The following is a 17,491-nucleotide window of genomic DNA, read 5'->3' as shown; positions in this document are numbered from 1 at the left end:
GCAAGGATGCACATCATTTAAGGCCAGAAGGAAGCATAAAATTATCCAGATTGTTATGGTGTTTTGAGAAAGGTAGGGCAAAATCAAATATGCTCTGAGGTTGTGGTCAACAGCACTACACGCAGGAGGTGAGTGCCATGTAATTCAAAACACTTATTAAAGACACCTATACTCACAGTTTTACTTGCGCTTCTCTGATCTCCTTATCTTCCCACTCTGATTCCAAACTACAAAAGTTACCTTCACGTACTGATCTGAAGCTCCATCCCTCCTCCCTTCACTCTCATTTGGCCCAGCCTCCTTTCTTTACCGCACTGTGGTTGCAAAACCAAAACACAACCATATGGTTTTTGGCAGAGTTAATTCCAAGTCCAGTAGGCATTTTGTTAGCCTTGGACATCTATCCACAGAACAGATGTGAAGGCTGTGCTGTACTTCCAAGGAGTTTCAAGGAGTCACCAAAAAAAGAGGGAAGGAGCATATCATACGGAATAGCAGAACTTCATCTGTTACAACTTAAAATGATTGCCAAATGCAGAAAACACTTGGAAGTCACCCAATTCAGTCATTCTATTTAAAGCACACATGACACACACACACACAAAAAAGCAGAGGTTGATGTCTTCATTTTGACAGACGGAAAACTTGTTCTTCCCATTCTCTTTTCACACCCACTATCACACATTTATTTTAAGTGTTAACGCTATCCTCGAGATTTGAATGTGAAAAGAAAGGAAATAAACAGTGCCTGGTAGATGAAGAGAGGAAAGTGTATATGAAGATAGGAAAATGTGCAGATTCCTCGGAAAGCATTTTCAAGATAGGCTGCAATGTAAAGCGATTAAACTGGAGGCACCTGAAGGCACAGGGAAGGTGTCAAGGATCAAAAGGTTCTACCCACTTCTCGGTGGCATGTATAGGACAGTGAGTCACTGCAGACTAAGGAAGAGGGAAGATTCATCCCGTTTCATTGTAGCTGGATAATCTGGTTGCTAAGGCAGAAGCACATGCTCCCTCCAAGGCCAAGAGGTGGACTTCCACCCGAGGAGCTTTGGAAGCAGCACTGACTATTCCAGGAACAGAGCCCTCCAACACAGGCGCCAGCATTTTGTGTTACTGATCGTTTTTTCTTCATTTTTAGATCGCTGTCAAAAGTGATCTCATCAGGGTTAACAGCAGATGTGAACTGAATAGTAATTTCCTGCGCATGAATTGAGAAAGCTGAAAGAAATCTGCTCTTGGAACATCCAACCTTTCCACAGAATCCCAACACTGGCTCTCAAAACCTCTAATCACTCTTGAAAATCTTGAGCTAACTTCATTTCCTAATGCAGAAACACACTTGCATCGCCTGGCAGGAAAACAGGAGAGCCCTGCTTGAAGTCTCATGCACGTGCAGTAGCATGTGTTAAGGCTATTCTCCGTTCCTGATCTGCAAATGATACCACTTCATTACAGCTCTGGCCAGATGTTCTCAGCTCTCTCTGCGCTCAAAGTTTTGCGCTTCAGAGGCCCTCCTGTTCAGCCTGCCGTGCACAAACACGACAGTGTCTGCTCTGCCTGACCGCTGAACCCTTCCAGGGGAGCGGCCCGTTTAAACCACAGGTCCACAGATCTGTACGAGAACACCTGCAGTAGAGGGGTTCTAGGCTTTACTTACCTTTGCACTACAAAGTTAAAACTTGACTGCAACTGAGTACTTTCTACAGGTTTTTTTTTTTTTTTTTTAAACCATCATTCACACTGTAAATTTGGTAAAGGCCAGAAGGCACGCTGTGGCACTGTCATAGGGAACAGGATCACACTTTCTGACCTTGAAAACTAAGTAGTTCTGGACCTGTTTAGTACACGAAAAATACTGTTCCTGTGGGTAAAAATTCGAGAGGAATGGGCGAGGGAAATCAAAGTAAGCAAGCAGGCTTCATTCAGACCCATTATCACTGTGGGCTGGAGAGGGGGTCAGCCTAAATCTCCTCTAACTAGAGAGGCATTTAAGGAGGGCTAGCGTTTCGTGGGAACTGAAGTGATGGAAAATACACGGCCCAGCCTATCTTGCGTGGATTGAATTTACTGATAGCAGGAACAGCTGCATGGTACAGCATCTTCTCATGGCATTTTTCAGGAAGAAACCAATGAACAGGCTTTGATTTGAGCACAGAAAAGTGTTGGAAGAGGCTGGCATAGAAGCAGGATATATCCTCACTGAACCACAGGCTTGAGGGCTCTGAGAAACAGCAAATGTCAGACTAGGAGCAAATTTAGGAACTGCAGGGTAAAGCTGGATGCGGTTTCCAAAAATGATGCCACAAAAAGTTTGTGCAGATGATGTTAAAACAAAGCTATTACACACGCAAATAGAAACATTTACAAAGTACTAATGTCACCTTGCAAACTGATTTGGGGGGGGGGGGGAGAGAAAAAAAAAATCAGATTGAGGAAAAATAACACAAAATATTTGTCAGGTAAATTAAGAAAAACACAAAAAACAAGTGCACACTGCAATCAAGCATATGTTGTGCTAATAATTCATGAAATCCCCAGAAATAATACACTGTACCCACAATTGTAAACATACCCCATAACTGCATGGCCCCATGGGATGCAGATGGGATGCCAAGAGGGTTTTAAACAAATGGAGCAGTCAGGTGAATAACTCGCATATCTTTACTAGTTTCAAACGGAGATTTCTTCACTGGCCAGAGTTTCTTTTTTTTTTAAACCAAGGGAAGTGCGAGGAGATGACAAAAGCATAAAAGAAAGACTTAGACGTTCTTAAAACTCCCAAGGTAGAAAAGTTTTAGGATCAGATGGCAATTATAAAAATGTCTCCAACACAGTGTGTGAAACAGATGAGCCCTGTTGGACATTATCCACCTTATTAAATTTAAAATAAAATTGTGCAAAATTTTCAGAATCGCCTAAGGAATCAAGTTCCACATTGAAAAGACAGGCTTCTATTTGCTTAAATATGAAAAGGGGCCTTTAACTTACTTTATGCTTTGTTTAATTTGAAACTACAAAGCCAAATGATATCATATAACCTCTCTACAGCTGAACAATATAAGGTTAATTCAGTTTCCTTAGAAGAGTGGAAGTTGTATTAGCATAGCACATGGAAGAAAGGTGAAGCTGTTTTTAATGAATATAAATCAAAAGCTAACAATTTGTACAAAATAGATAAAGGAAGCAAATGGACATCAAAGCAGTATCTACAGCCAGCAGAGGTAATAATGATGTTTTAAGTTTATTAGGGGCTTTAAATATATTAAAAGCAAAAGAAATCCAAGAAATACCAACAATATACCTTTAAAAGAAAACGATGAAGTTGTCAGAAGTAACTTCACTGAATGGATAAATGAAACTATTAAGTAGGAGTGGAGAGGGCCTCTGTACCCGGTATCGCCAAAACACTGTTTGTGGTTTTGGGTCCACAAACCAAGCATGAGTTCTCAAGCCAGAGGATGTTCAGAAAAAACCTGCCAGAAGGACAACAGGACTGGAAGGCATGTTTCATGGCAAAGGAAGTCAAGAAGCTCAGAGTGTCAATAGCTTAAATCTAAAGACTAAGAAGTGACAGAAGTCAAGAAGAGCTTGCTAGGCGATAAAGGCCAAGTAACCTCCAAAGCTGGTTGGAGCTGAAGCCAGCCAGATTTGGACAAGAAATTCACGCTCCCCATCCCTGGCAATGTTTGATTTGGAAGGGAATGGTTTTCTAAAGGTGATGCTTCCACTCTGTGGCTGTCTGTGTGATTCAACTACAGCCCACCCTTGGCCGGAACCTGCTTCAGAGGCAACATGGCTCTGCTGCCCGTGCCACCGGTGGCAAGTGCCCAGGTCCTCAGCGTGAGGTCCCTTCCCTAAAGCCAAGTGGACCCTCCTGACCTCAGCTTCATCAGTGCCAAGCAGGCTTTTCAACTTCAGAGAGCGCTAGCCCATACCTTTTGCCCACCACTAACACGTAACATGTATAACCTCACCTGCCTGTTTCTGCGTTTGCTTTTAGCATCTTGTAATGCAATAAAATGTGATAACTAAAGTAACAAAGCTCTGCGCATATATTTTAAATGAGATGTTTTTCAGATAGATAGATTAAACATGCATAAATTTTAATGCTGTAGATTGCGTCCATAAAAAATTTACTAACTTAAACTGTTAGTATTTTCATGGCAAAGTCCTAACCAACTCCTCAGAGGAGATCTGAAAAGCCACCAATTTGTGAGACCGTGGCGTTTGTGCCGCCTGCGCTCAACCCTCTGCACACACAGGAGGGCTCCTCTCCCCCATCAGAACTCAGTTTCCTTTAGCAGCTCTCAATGGGTGATCTTAAACACCTTAACCAGTATCAATCAATTACGCCTCAAACTGCCCCTAAGAAAAACAGACATGATTATCCCCCTCCTTCATTACAGCCAAGGTTAAATGGAGTCGGGAAGAGGTTAAGTGACTCTCTGGGTTCAAAGTTGTCTTTGATAGGGAGCATGGCAACGAGGTGCTGACTGTGGAGCTGCGTGGACCTCGAGCACTCAGCGCTTGGCAGGATGGAGCCCTCGGTGTGCAAACTGCAGAGCAGGGAATGACTTGCTGATTCCCCTTGCTGATGACTTGCTGCTCAAAATAATCACGGTCTAAACAACAGGGGTAGATAGGGCCCTCCGTTATTAGTTTTCAAATGCCAAGTGAAAGTGGTACATTGTACAGCAATCAAAGCAAACATTGGAGCTTGCAGATTGCAGAGTAAAGCAAAGCCTGTTTCCATTTCAAGAGCTCCAAGTGATTAACTAGAATTAAAGGAAGAATATTACTCAGTCAAGGAAAGACAGGCCACAGACAGTAAATTCAGAGATAACAGCTGAGAATGGGTATACTGCTTAAATCAACACAATTTGTGTAGCCACACAAGTTATTGCAACTACAGACAGATTTGAGAAAGGCATTTGGAGATGCTACTGAAAGGTTAATTTGCTTTTGTCCCACCAGTACAGAACTAGAGAGCCTTTTAATTGAATATGTGGAACCAAAGCTCATTTTATGACATGACCTGACACATGGCATAATTGTATTTCCAAGGCACAAGATATTAATAATTGAAAGGAAGGGGATTTGTCCTTTGATTTGAAAAAGGTCATGAGGTTTTCAGTTAAGCATCAGGTCAACCAGGGCTTGTCTCTCTACTCTCAACAATGACAGGCGACCTACTGCCAATTTCACTACACGCTGGTGGCTTTGGTGGTTGTTGGTGTTTTTTTTTTTTTTTCCTCCAAGCTATCTGAACTCTTATTTTATCAACTTTAAAAAGAAACTTTCTGTTCCACTCTAGGCTTTGAGGGAAATCTTTAGATAGATTATTTAAATGCAGCTGGCTCTCCTTTAGGGTACCAAATCAACTAGATCTCTTAATATGTTCCTTTCAAACCTATTTCTTGATTTTATGAGAGAAAAGGGGATCATAACCACTTTCCCAACACACACAATAAAAACACACACCAAGCTAAGGACTGAGAATTCCTGAGCAGTAACCCCAGCTCTGCCGTCAACACTCACCGTGCTGCTCTCAGACAAATCTCAGTTTCTCTATCTTCATTTCCTGAAGCGTGTATTTGGTACAATTATACCTACCTCCCTCCCACGGATGCTGTGAAGACACATTAGCTCTTTGCACAGCCCCATGAACTCCAGAAGTAATGGGCCAACGCCAAATAGAAATTATTCTACCTACTACTGGTGTAAAAGGTGCAATTCCCCCTCTGCAACACAACAACAGGCACCCAATTTATTACTGAAAGCTAATTGAAGTGAGGGGTCCAATTTACATCAGTGCTTTTGAGCATCTTGGACAGAAGCATTATTCTCTATAGCTGAACTGCCCTGCCTGCCTCGCAACCATTTGGCACAGGAACGATACACCCTTAAGCGGTCTGCGACCGTGTGGCCTACCCAGAATCCCTTCTTGCTGGTTCTCCAAAACCCTACTTTGTAAAAAAGTTTGTATGGCATGAAACCGGCAGAGAAATCACCTACTGGCTGTTGAATTCCCTTAACCCTCAAAGCATACTCATTCACAGATTGAATATAACATGCACTGAATAAAAACGCAGCTTCACCTACGCATTCTCTCTGTGCAAACTGCATTAATGTCACTTCTGCGGCATGCTGCCGGTATATAGAGGAGTAGAGGGACACATAAACCCAAATCTTTATAAACTACAGCTTTAGACATAAACGGCATCAAAAGCAGCAACATAATGATCACAACGGGCCAAACTGCAAAGGTGAGAAGGGGGGAAAAGATCCAGCCCCAAATCCCTGGACTGTTGTATGCACTGCAAAAGACAAGGATACAACTAATTGCTGTGATTTACAAATAACATGACAGCAACTGGCACTTGGCACCAAGCAGTCCTTTAAGATGCAAAGCTGTATAGCAAGCAACCACTGGACTGAGGGTTAAGAGCAATAGTTTTATATTCAGAACAAAACCGACTGGTGTCAGTCCCAGAATACTGGGATTTTCCAGATAAACTCTGTCACCGTGCAGCTGGGCACAAACAAAGCTGAGGACAGCAGTGGTAACTCTGCAGGTCCAGAGCTAGTCTCTACTCTGAGCACTTCTATCACAGCTACGCCCAGTGAAGTGCTTCAACTTCTGAAGCAAGCGTGGTTAAAACCTGTTCTCCTTTGTACTAATTAACATCCTCAACACAAGCACTAGGGCTAGCAGCAGCTCTGACAGCCTGATTGCAGAGACCACTCCATAAATTCATCCTCTATCAAAACCAGCCCGTTAATGGGCTCTGTAACATGAGTACAGCGACAGGGATGCACGTCACTAGTATGAGCGTGCAGCGAGCGTACCGCTAACGCATGAGAGAAACCAGGAACCGGCAGAGCTAACAAATCAAAATTCTGCAATGCCAGCCCACGTAGGATTTGAAGCCTCATTATCAGAGGGGCCCAGACCTAGCTTCTCCCTCAGTCAACAACCAGGAAATCCTTCCTGTAAGCGTTTTTGCCTTGAAATGGATTCTTTCTGTTCAGCATGTTTTGAATAATTTTTGATGGCTTAAGCTTCATTTACAAGCATGCACATTTTGCTCATATCCTTTGGTAGAGCCTTCTAATGAAAACTTAACAAGATGTGCTTGCAAGTGAAGGGAAAACTGCTTGTCGTGAGCCATTCTGAGGCTGTTACGGCACACTGACTTCACTTGCGTTGCTGCTTTGTTCAGAAATTACTGGGAGATGGCAGATCATTCAACGAAGTGTTGCAGTTCAGTGCGTTTGGACCTATTAACTCAACCATTGCATTTTTTGGCCCCTCTGTGCTTCCTTCACATAAAACTATGCCATCCAGGTCGACTCGCAGTGCTGAGACCCTGACCAGTGATCTCAGGGCCATCAGTCACTGGCTAAAGCCTCATGGTCAGTCTAAATTATTTTGCTTCATTACAGCAGTCAGAATTAGCCAGAACACAGCCTAATCTCAGCAAACCTACATGCAAGCAGTGCAAAGGCATGAGGGCGGATATGGTGTAGCCAGCTTTGTCCCAGCTTACTTCAAAATGGGAGGGAGAAAAAGGAAACGTTACTGCTTTCTTAAAAGCTTTTTGATCAGCTCCTGTTAGAAGCAAGCCGGCAGGGCTGGAGGAGCAGACAGGACCTGTCTGTTAGCATTAATAACCAAAATACTATCTGCACATGCTGTGCACAGCACAATCCACTCTGGCACAGACGCTCAGCGAAGTCCTCTTCTGATACTGTACATTCCTCAATGCATAACTGGGGCAGAAGAAACCGGGAAGTTTTCTTTTGCAAAAAGACAGAAGGAGTATACCAGGTTATGGGAATAACATATCAGCATGAACAACATTCTGAATGAAGCCTGTAGGTAAAAATGAATGCACATTGCTGTAGACTTCAGCATCTTGTGTACTACCAAAGAGATGCACAGGGATGGGCAGGACTGATTTAGAGTTTGGACTAAAAAAAAAAAAAAAATTGTTCTCTACCTGATTTCTTACTGCTTACTACCCGTAATAATACCCATCAGGCAGTGATGAGGCCTCTTCGTCAAGATTCCTACTCGACTTGGAGCCAAAAAACAAAGTTTACTTTTTACCAGAAAAATACCCAGGTATCTTCTCCTATAACAACTTAAAATAATATCAATTTAAAAAAAAAAAAAAAAGATTCAAACATCTTCCCAAATTCTTTTGCAATGTCACCAGGGGTAAAACAGATGAACTGACCTCATTCACTTCTTTCACTCATAAAAGAAAAAGCTTACAAAAAAGTTAAGCAAAGGGTCAAGGCTAGATACATGTCTTAACTGCACATCTATTTGTCACCGCACAGCCACTAACTCAATACAAAAATACCCCATTAAAATCATCTTCAGTAAGGTTTATAACCTGGGTATTCTTTGCATAACCCGTGCAGGTCAGGCTGCACCAGGGAATAACCTTCCCCAGCTGAAAAAATATAATTTCAAGTGAAGTGAAAGTTTTGCTGCTGAACAGCAAACTGGAAAGCAGCTCCCCAGCAACAAAGTATTTATTAAAAATATCCATTCTGTGAACCCTGTTGAGTCCCACAAATTGAAGCCATTTGGCAAGTTAATAACAGTGGCAACTGCTGTCCTTACAAACCATTAAAAGGGAGCATTTTCCCCCTATTATTTCTCATTGCTGCTGTAAGATTTTATTTTTTAAGAACACTTACCTTGTGTTTTTACAAAACTAGGAACTGAACATATTTGCTCAGCACAAAGCCCTTCCCCTAAAAGTGTCCAACTAAAAAAATAAGCAACACTCCCATCATTCAGACCCACTGATTACTGGACTCTATTATGATACAACTATTGCTCCAGATACAGGTGATTCAAGAGGCGATGGCTCTCTTGACCACAGAACAATATAAACGTGTTTTCATGTTGGTCTTAATTCTTAAGAACAATCACCACTGGACAGCTATTTACAGAAAATGGTAACTAGACGGCAAGGGTAAAAAACACCCTTTAAATTTGAAACTCTAGTGGTACTGTTCCTAGAATCATAGAATTGCTGAAGATGGGAGGGATGTCTGGAGATCATCTAGTCCAACCTTGAACAATTTGCACTGCCCTATGTCACTGAAAAATGCCGAGCTAGATTCACTCAATTACGACTTTTTCCTTAATTCAGTTGGAGTAATGCAGCAAAAACACCCCTAACCGAGCAGACACTTTATTTACTGCGATTTCTTTGCCCTTTGTGATTCTGACAACTAATCAACCACCGATTGCTTCTGTTTTGCAGTTCAGTGCGACAGCAGGAGCAGGTTAAAATCTAATGCATTGGCAAACTGAAGTCTCAGCTGGGGTTACAGAGCAAAGAGAGCCCACACAAAGGTAACAATGCAGATAAACACATTCAGATAGCTTATACGAACAAACAGTGAGGACATAAGAGAAACAAGAAAGAAAAGTCAGCCCATTGATCCCAGAAGTAGCACCAGTTCAAACCGGTCAGTCCAGAACCCTACGCATTTAACACTGCGGGTCTTGAAACAAGCACTGGACCACGCACCACGGAGTAGAGTGCTCTCACTTCTAGGCTCAGCTGGGTAAGCCTGGGGTCTAACACCATACTTCTCTGGGCGGAACCTATTCTCGTCAGTGTGGCCCACTTCCTGATTTGGTCCACAGCCCCCAAAACCTAATCATCCACATAGTAGGCGGTGTGTGTACACCGAACCAAATTCAAGACTAGTTGGCTCCTCTGCCCTTTTCTGGACCGAGTCAATCAGTTACAAAAGGAAACCTGGAGGAACTGGTGGTATCCAGTACTCCAAGCGCTGGTCTACGGAGATAATATAGACACAGACCCCACAAAGGGGTCCATAATTCTGGACTCCCCAGTACAAGAGAGACATGGCACTACTGCAGAGAGTCCGGCGGAGGGCTACAAAGATGATGAGGGGACTGGAGCATCTCTCCTCTGAAGAAAGGCTGAGAGAGCTGGGCCTGTTCAGCCTGGAGAAGAGAAGACTGAGAGGGGATCTCCTCAATGTGCACAAGTATCTGAAGGGAGGGTGTCGAGAGGATGGGGCCAGACTCTTCTCTGCGGTGCCCAGTGACAGGACAAGACGCAACGGGCACAAACTGAAACAGAGGAAGTTCCGCCTGAACACGAGGAAGAACTTCTTTCCTGGGAGGGTGACTGAGCACTGGACCAGGTTGCCCAGAGAGGTTGTGGAGTCTCCTACCTTGGAGATTTTCAAAACCCGTCTGGATGCGATCCCGGGAAATATGCTCTAGAGGACCCCGCTTGAGCAGGGGGATTGGACTAGATGACCTTCAGAGGTCCTTGCCAACCTCAACCATTCTGTGATTCTGTGAAACCTTGGGCATCTCTTAAAACACCTCTCAAATGCTAGTGCAACAGGACTGGTGCTCTCCTATGTCCCTCAAACCCCTCACATCAGGCCCCAGGACACATTAACGTGCACCTATGGCACCATGCCTCACTTCAGTAGATTGCATCATTGCTCTCTTATTAGCGTAGGCATTTTGAACTCGGGCATGAGGAAAGACGACAACAATCGATCTAAGAACCACAAGCGCCCCACATAGGTCCAGAGAAGATCTGGACCTAGTGCTGTGCTGCACAGACACCACCAGCCTTGAGCAGCACAGGCAAGCGCCAGCACGCGCCACTGGACTGCATGGCAGGGTGTCCTCCCCAGAGGCGGCCACAAAGGGTACAGACCGAGCCAAGGGACTCCAGGATGAAGATCAGGTCAAAAGAAGTCATTGGCCTAAGTAGCATCAGCTACGTGCAACTAGCATTTTTGTCCCAGGTCAGTAGTGACCAACTGTCCTTACTGCTGCCCCCTGCCCCAAATCAGGCATTACAGTGCATGAAAATGCCACTGGGGAAGGACACAATGTGAAATCAGGATTATTCTTCCCACTGTGAGTTCCACGGCCACAGCAGTGGGATCTTTCCAGTGATTTCAAGGGTTATGATTCACATTCACAGTCCTTAAAAGATTCCCCAAACACCAGGATTAACCTTTATGCTTTGACCGTGGTTCAGGGTGATGGACTAATGAGTTCCTCATCTTGTCCAGCTGGATACAGCAGTATTCTCTTCTGGAGCTAAATCACCGTGAAGCACTGCTCAGTACCATTAAAGCGTCACTCAGTTCAGTCCAGAGTTATCAGCACAGCAGCAGATTGATGGTTCTCTTACACAAACTAAGTGACTTGGGCTGGAAGTTGCCACAGAAAAGCCAGATCTCATTTTAATTTGCATGTAAGATATAAATCAGTGGCCCTTCCCTAAAGGTTTGTCACTCTAACTGAAAGCTTTAAAAAGGTCAGAATATTCAACTTACTGCTTTAAATTCTAATGACAGATGAGAGATACATTTCTTAGCATAAATATTTATATATAAACATACTTTATATAAGCAGGCATACACCCCCCCAATCTTAAAATATCTCAGCATATGTGTAAGTGTAACAAATACTGCCATAGAGTCACAAGTGAATGGAGTAACATACTGTGAGTCGGCATTGACCTAAGATGTGGATCAGAATAGAAAAAGAAAATTATTGGATATAATGGGACCTGGCAATTTTAGCAGTGCTCCTTCTGCACTAAAATAAGCAAGTTAAGACTAATTGGCAATGTAAGCTCCAAGAGGTCTAAGGATTGAGAAAATGGTAAACAAAAGCTAATCTATCAAATTTAGCAGGAGGCACATTATCACTGCAGAAAAGCAGAAAAATAGAATGATTTGTACTGTTCTATTGCATTAATAATTATTTCACAGAAACCAGAGACTTAAAATATTCATTTCCTACTTCCCACTACACCCAATAAAGGACAGGCTTGTTGCACTCCAGTGCTTGTGTGCGTACGCATGCATTATGCTTTGCAAACAGGCACTTTCAAATTTAGAGAGAACAAGTTTGACACACCAGAAACTGTGCATGACCCACATACAGACAACAACACAACAGCAACGCTGTCTTAGGAGTTATGGGAAGTCCAGAAGTGGTGGTTTCAGTTAACACCTCCGTCTTGTATATAGGCGGTCTCATGCAGCACTGTATCGAAAACAGTACAGGAAGCATGTGTCTGAAGGGCAGTCTCAATGAACAAAAGTCTCACATCATGCAAATCTTGCTCTTACGGCCCGGTGAGCACACACAGGGCCAGCCTCATCTTTATTCACTACTCCTGGAGTAAGGGTGGAATTCAACCTTCAAACAATGGTGTCATAATTTGCCCATCAGGCAAGTTGACTCATGCTTTCAACCCTGAGAGCTACATATTCATTGCCCTTAGTGTCTTTGTTATAAACGCAGTCCGTTAAAAAAAAGAAAAGACAAAAATGTTAAGCGCCTTAAAGAGAGGCAGCTGAAGAACAACAGAGGAGTAAGAGCTCTCTCTTCTCCGCAGAAAGTGGCTCATTGGGTAAAGAGAACTCAAGAGACAGCGCATTTCTAACTCTTACCATGTTGGGTACAATCATTTGTTTTTTAAGCTACAGCCTGCTCTTAACCAGCTGAGCTCCATGAGTGAGAAATTCCTGGCACATGGGCAATTTTTAGTCAATAGATGGTGGGAAATGGAGTTGAGAAAGGATTAAGTCCCTTTCCCTTTTCTTTTACAATCTTCCAGAAATCTCCCTTCTGAATTCTACCCCTCCTTTCTGTCCACATCCCACATCCAGCAGGGCTTTGTGGGAGCCCAAAAGCATTCATGTTTAATTCTCTAAGAGAAAAGCCAAATAAAGGGTTGACTGATTAAAAACTTTTTGTCCCTTTCTGGAAAACCCCTTCATTTTTATGGGCACAAGTTAGTAACTGCTGTCTAAAGATTATCAGTGAAGTGCAGGGATGGTCATGTGATGGGGAAGCATTTCTTCCTGCAAAATTAATCTATTTAATATCAAGTGCCAGATTTATCTTCTCCCTTTGACAGTTCCCTCAAAATTGAAGAACCTGGATTGAGCCTGCCTTCCTCTAGTACAACACAGAAAAATATTAGAGACAATTTTTCTAGTTTCAGTAATATGAGAATCAGAAGAAATATCCAGAGACAAATGGTGCCTGCATATGGCATATATCTAAAGAAGTCATTTAAAATGAAAGGGGTGGGGGAGAAATAATTTTCTTCCCATTCACCTAACTTATGAAGGGCTTGATTCAAAACTTCACTAGAAATATGCTCAGGGACTTCAAAAAGGGAGTGTGTGGGTGATGTATGCAAAACAGTTTGGGAGGGGGAAACTATGCCCATAATCCAGGTGGTGAATTAAATGTAGATTTATTACTGACAAAGTTCTATCAGAATTTGTTCTCGGCCTGTGGGGAACTGATTCTCCCTGCACCACTATATCGATTTCATTACTGAAGTGCTGCACTAATGAGCCAGGTTCTGTGTGTCCATTGTACTATTATAATGGATCACATTTTGTTACGTGGACCATAAAACGCAGCAGAGGAAAATACATCCATTTTCTTTTTGTTCCCCTGCCTGCTGTAGCATCTGCGTTAGCACAGTAACTCTTTAAATAAACACCGTACGTTGTTTTGTTTCTCATTTATGAAGATTCATACAGTAGCGTCAAGGACGGTCCCATGCAGTTACATTCAGATTCGGCTTTTTACCCCTACGTAGTCTGGGGATAGCAAGTGAATTAATTTAGGGTTTCATAAGCTGTAGCATTTAATTAAACCCAGACCACATGGAGAGGTTTTACTCACATGGGGCATAGAACATGACAAGGGTGTGCTTCTTCTTCTTCAAGGACTCCCTGAAATCTTCTCCAGCAAGGTGGATAACACTAGTTTGTTTTTCTTCCCACGCAGGCTCAGGTGGAGGTGGTGCTTCAGGACTAGAAAAGATGGGGAATGAAATTGGTTTGAAAGTGTTTCTGAAAGCATGCAAAGAGGCATCACAACCTGGTCACAACTATTACGAGGGCAGAACCACCCTTAAGGGTATCTATGCAGTAGGAAAAAAGTACTCAATATTTCCAACGCCAGGTAACAACAAAAAATGCTATGTGTTAATTTCTATAAGTCAGTAAAAACATAATTTAAGTGAGCCTACTCAGGCATATCAGATTGCAGAACAAAGATTTCCTGTATTGCATCCGCCATCTGGCAGAAAGAATATTGCTCCTATATTACCGCGTCCAGAGGTATGAACTGAGGGCAGCAAGCAGAGGGAATCAAAAGGCAACTGATACAGGGCAGCATCTTCCATTCAAACACTCTCTGCATACTCTTTATCGCTATCCCGTAAACTTCTATAAAGAATTTCACAACCATCTCTTGAATTCAAATATTAAAGTTCAGATACAAAAAATCAGCATCGTTCCATTCGGAGGACTGGGGGTAACTGAACTGGAATATTTTATCTCGATAAAGAGAATGTCAGGTTTTCAATTATGACTGCACATACCGACTAGATCAAAGCAACGCTGCACATCTAGAGCACCTCTAACAAAACTTCTGCTATTCACCAGCTCACAGACTTCTCTCAGACCCATTAAATTCATTCCTGCTGTTTCTTAAATAAGTGATTACTTATATAAAATCATCAGAACGGAGCCAAGGTATAAAGACCTTCATATGTTGCCTTGGTAATAAATTAGCTTTTCAGACTTTTCCGTCACTTTGAATGACACCATTTTAAGTTGTAACAGGTACATAAACACTAAGTGGGAAAACCTCAAATTTTAAAGTTCTATTCAAGGTCATTTGGTGGACATCCATCATATTTCCATCAATACAGATTTGCTCACTGTTAGCCGAAAAGAATTAGGACAGCTGGACTGAATTGCTACATGAACACAGTTGGTGTGAGCTATCACTGATCGCAGCTTCAGTCAGAGGTGTGACTTCCTCTCACATAGACCTCCCCAAGCTGGCCTGAAATCAGCTACTCGGATACAGATACCATCATAGTGAGGCAGCGCAGAGTACAGACACCACAGACTGGGGACCAAAGCTGAAACCTGCACTGCTGTGACTAGACCACTCATTCGGAGAGGTTTTTTCACAAACGTAACTTTATTTCCAGCTTGCAACCCGGACACATCTCTATTTCCATCAGCTTCAGTGGAGCTGTGACAATTTTATTCCAGGTCAGCAAATAAGGACCTTGCTTTATTTCTGTCTCTAGTTGGAAGAACAGCTAGCGGTTGTGGTAGGAGACAAGCCTATATTTCTCCTTGAGTTCCTGATTGCCTGAGGCCATAGACAGAAGTCGTCCAGTGGCACAGCTGGATCTGGAAAAGACCACCACCCCTGCCCTCTTCATCACTGCTTCTTTACCTAGACAACTACATGTGAGCTCTGCTTAGCCCACTGGAGAAAAACCTCAGAGAAGTAGCACAGATCACCAACGTGACCAGACAGTACCTACCTGGCTGTCTCGCCTACTACAAATTAGCTAGCACTCAAAATGCTCCAGCAAATGACAGGGAAAGTAGGACAGTGATTAACATCCGTTACTGACAAAGCATCCTAGAGCCTGAATAAGCAAGGTGGCCATGGCAATGCTGGGCCCAAATGTAAAAAGTAGACAAAACTTCCCAACATACTACAAAGACACTGCCAGGCTGTATTACTTACCTGATTCGAGGCACTGAGAGATGTCGATTAAAAGATAACAACAACAGAAAAAAACAAGGACCAAAAAAAAAAACGCATCGGGGGTGGAAAAAATATTATATTCCTCATATCAACTGCACTTAAAATGACTTTAAAATGTCACAAAACACAGATGCAGTTATTTTCATTGAATAACACGGAAAATAAACTATGCTTCCCGTACTTAAATGAATTACATATTTAATTCCAAAATACTTACAAGAGCAACTATACTAGCAATTTTGCTCTTTGAAATAAGACTATTTTTAGCATACATCAAACATAATTCTGCATATTTTAACACATCTCCCAATAAAAGTTGACAAATACACAAAAGGTGCTGTTTTGTTGGTCTCAGTAGCTTCCCTTCAGTCCCACATAGCTTGTTGTCTGTGCACTGACTCTGAAATTGCTGGAAAGGGAAAGTACAACTACAGAAATTCAGTAGCTAAATAGTGAAATCTGCTGCATAATATAAAGAGGGAACAACAAATGTTCTGTCTATTTTTCAGAGCCATTGGTATTCCTTCTCCAGAGAGAGGCTTAGGGAATATCTGAAAAATATTTATTTTGGGAAAGAATTACCAGGACAACTATGAAAAACCCCACGGCAAATAAAGGATTTGGGGTATTAAAGACTGTAATTATCATACATGTTTGTATGGCTTTGAATACTAGAATTCAATTTGTTTTTGTTAGCAAGGGATTTAAGCAGTCGATGAAGCCAGGTTTAAGATTTACTTCCTTACAAAAGCAATCTTCAGGAGCCCATAGCCAGGAACCTGAATATTATCTCAGACCCTTCAAACTTACTTTAGCAGCCAGTCAATGATCTTCTTCTTTGTTCTGAGATGCGGCAGAGTGTATTTCTCCTCTCCATCCTTAAAATACTTCAAAGTAGGAAATCCTGAGATGCGGTATCTTTCTGCCAGGGCCTTGTTGACGGTAGCATCTACGGCTGCAAGGACACCTGGACTCTAAAACAGAAACCACCACCTGTAAATCACAGCAACACACTCGCACACAACTGCGCACTCCAGGGCCAACACTTACAACCTAGGTGCCTTTGCTTTCTCGGGCACGTGCTACAGATACGCAGAAAGACACAGAGGGCCAATGCAACGCCAGAAGGGATATCTTATGATGCCAGTGTAACCAGTATATTACCTGTTCTCCTCCTCTTTTCTGACCAGATTTCCCTGTCACTCAAGTCACTTTGTAATACCTAAGAGCTGCTCCCAGGAGTGGCACTCCCTCCCACAAAATCCATCCACTTCTCCCAGAGAAAGGAGCATTGCTAAAAGTTTCTTTCAAAACAAGTCCACCTTTCCCTAACTTGCAGGCATCTTTACATCAGTCACCTTTACAGTCAAGGGAGAAGAGACACTCCTGGGATGTGCTTCATCTGATCTTTTTTTGCACATCTCCCTCTTCTTCTCCAACAACTATAAAGAAAATCCAGATATCTCCACTGAGGATACCTAAAGTTTGGGGGAGATAACTCTGTTTCTGTTCCTGCATGGCATATACAGAGTGAGATTGAATCACTAAGAGTCATAATCATGTTACTGGGCCTCTGTTCTCCCCCCAGTCATGCTGATGGAGCACTGACAATGAAGCTAATGGAGTGACACAACCATAAAACCAGGATATTCAGAAGAGGGATCAGCCCCGCCTTTTTTCCCCCAAATCGAATTCATAAATAAAACCCTACGTTTCTCCACATTCAATGTCTTTAAAAAAATAAAGGAAAAAAATCCATTTCGGATTTGATCATATTATGTCTAAGGCCTACAGCAGAATACATAAACATTTTTCGATTTTGTTTTGTTCAAG

The 17,491-nt window shown here is 42.5% G+C and overlaps 1 protein-coding gene across 2 annotated transcripts in view; it reads right to left on the bottom strand.

The window, feature by feature from the left end:
- The window catches only part of PDIA5 (protein disulfide isomerase family A member 5), a 100,608-nt gene that overhangs the window by 15,397 nt on the left and 67,720 nt on the right, over window positions 1-17,491 (bottom strand). For both annotated transcript variants that reach the window (XR_011141957.1, XM_068949059.1), the window contains exons 13-14: window positions 16,469-16,632; window positions 13,760-13,890 (exon numbers count right to left, since the gene is read on the bottom strand). Coding sequence is in view for 1 of the 2 variants with exons in the window: in XM_068949059.1 (XP_068805160.1) it covers window positions 13,760-13,890; window positions 16,469-16,632 (295 nt within the window). In the remaining variant the exon portion in view is untranslated. The remainder of the gene's footprint in view (window positions 1-13,759; window positions 13,891-16,468; window positions 16,633-17,491) is intronic.

This window comes from Struthio camelus, chromosome 6, assembly GCF_040807025.1.
Source record: "Struthio camelus isolate bStrCam1 chromosome 6, bStrCam1.hap1, whole genome shotgun sequence".
NCBI classification, from domain to species: Eukaryota; Metazoa; Chordata; class Aves; order Struthioniformes; family Struthionidae; genus Struthio; species Struthio camelus.
The sequence above is the reverse complement of the archived record's forward strand: the minus strand, read 5'-3'. Positions and strand labels throughout refer to the sequence as shown.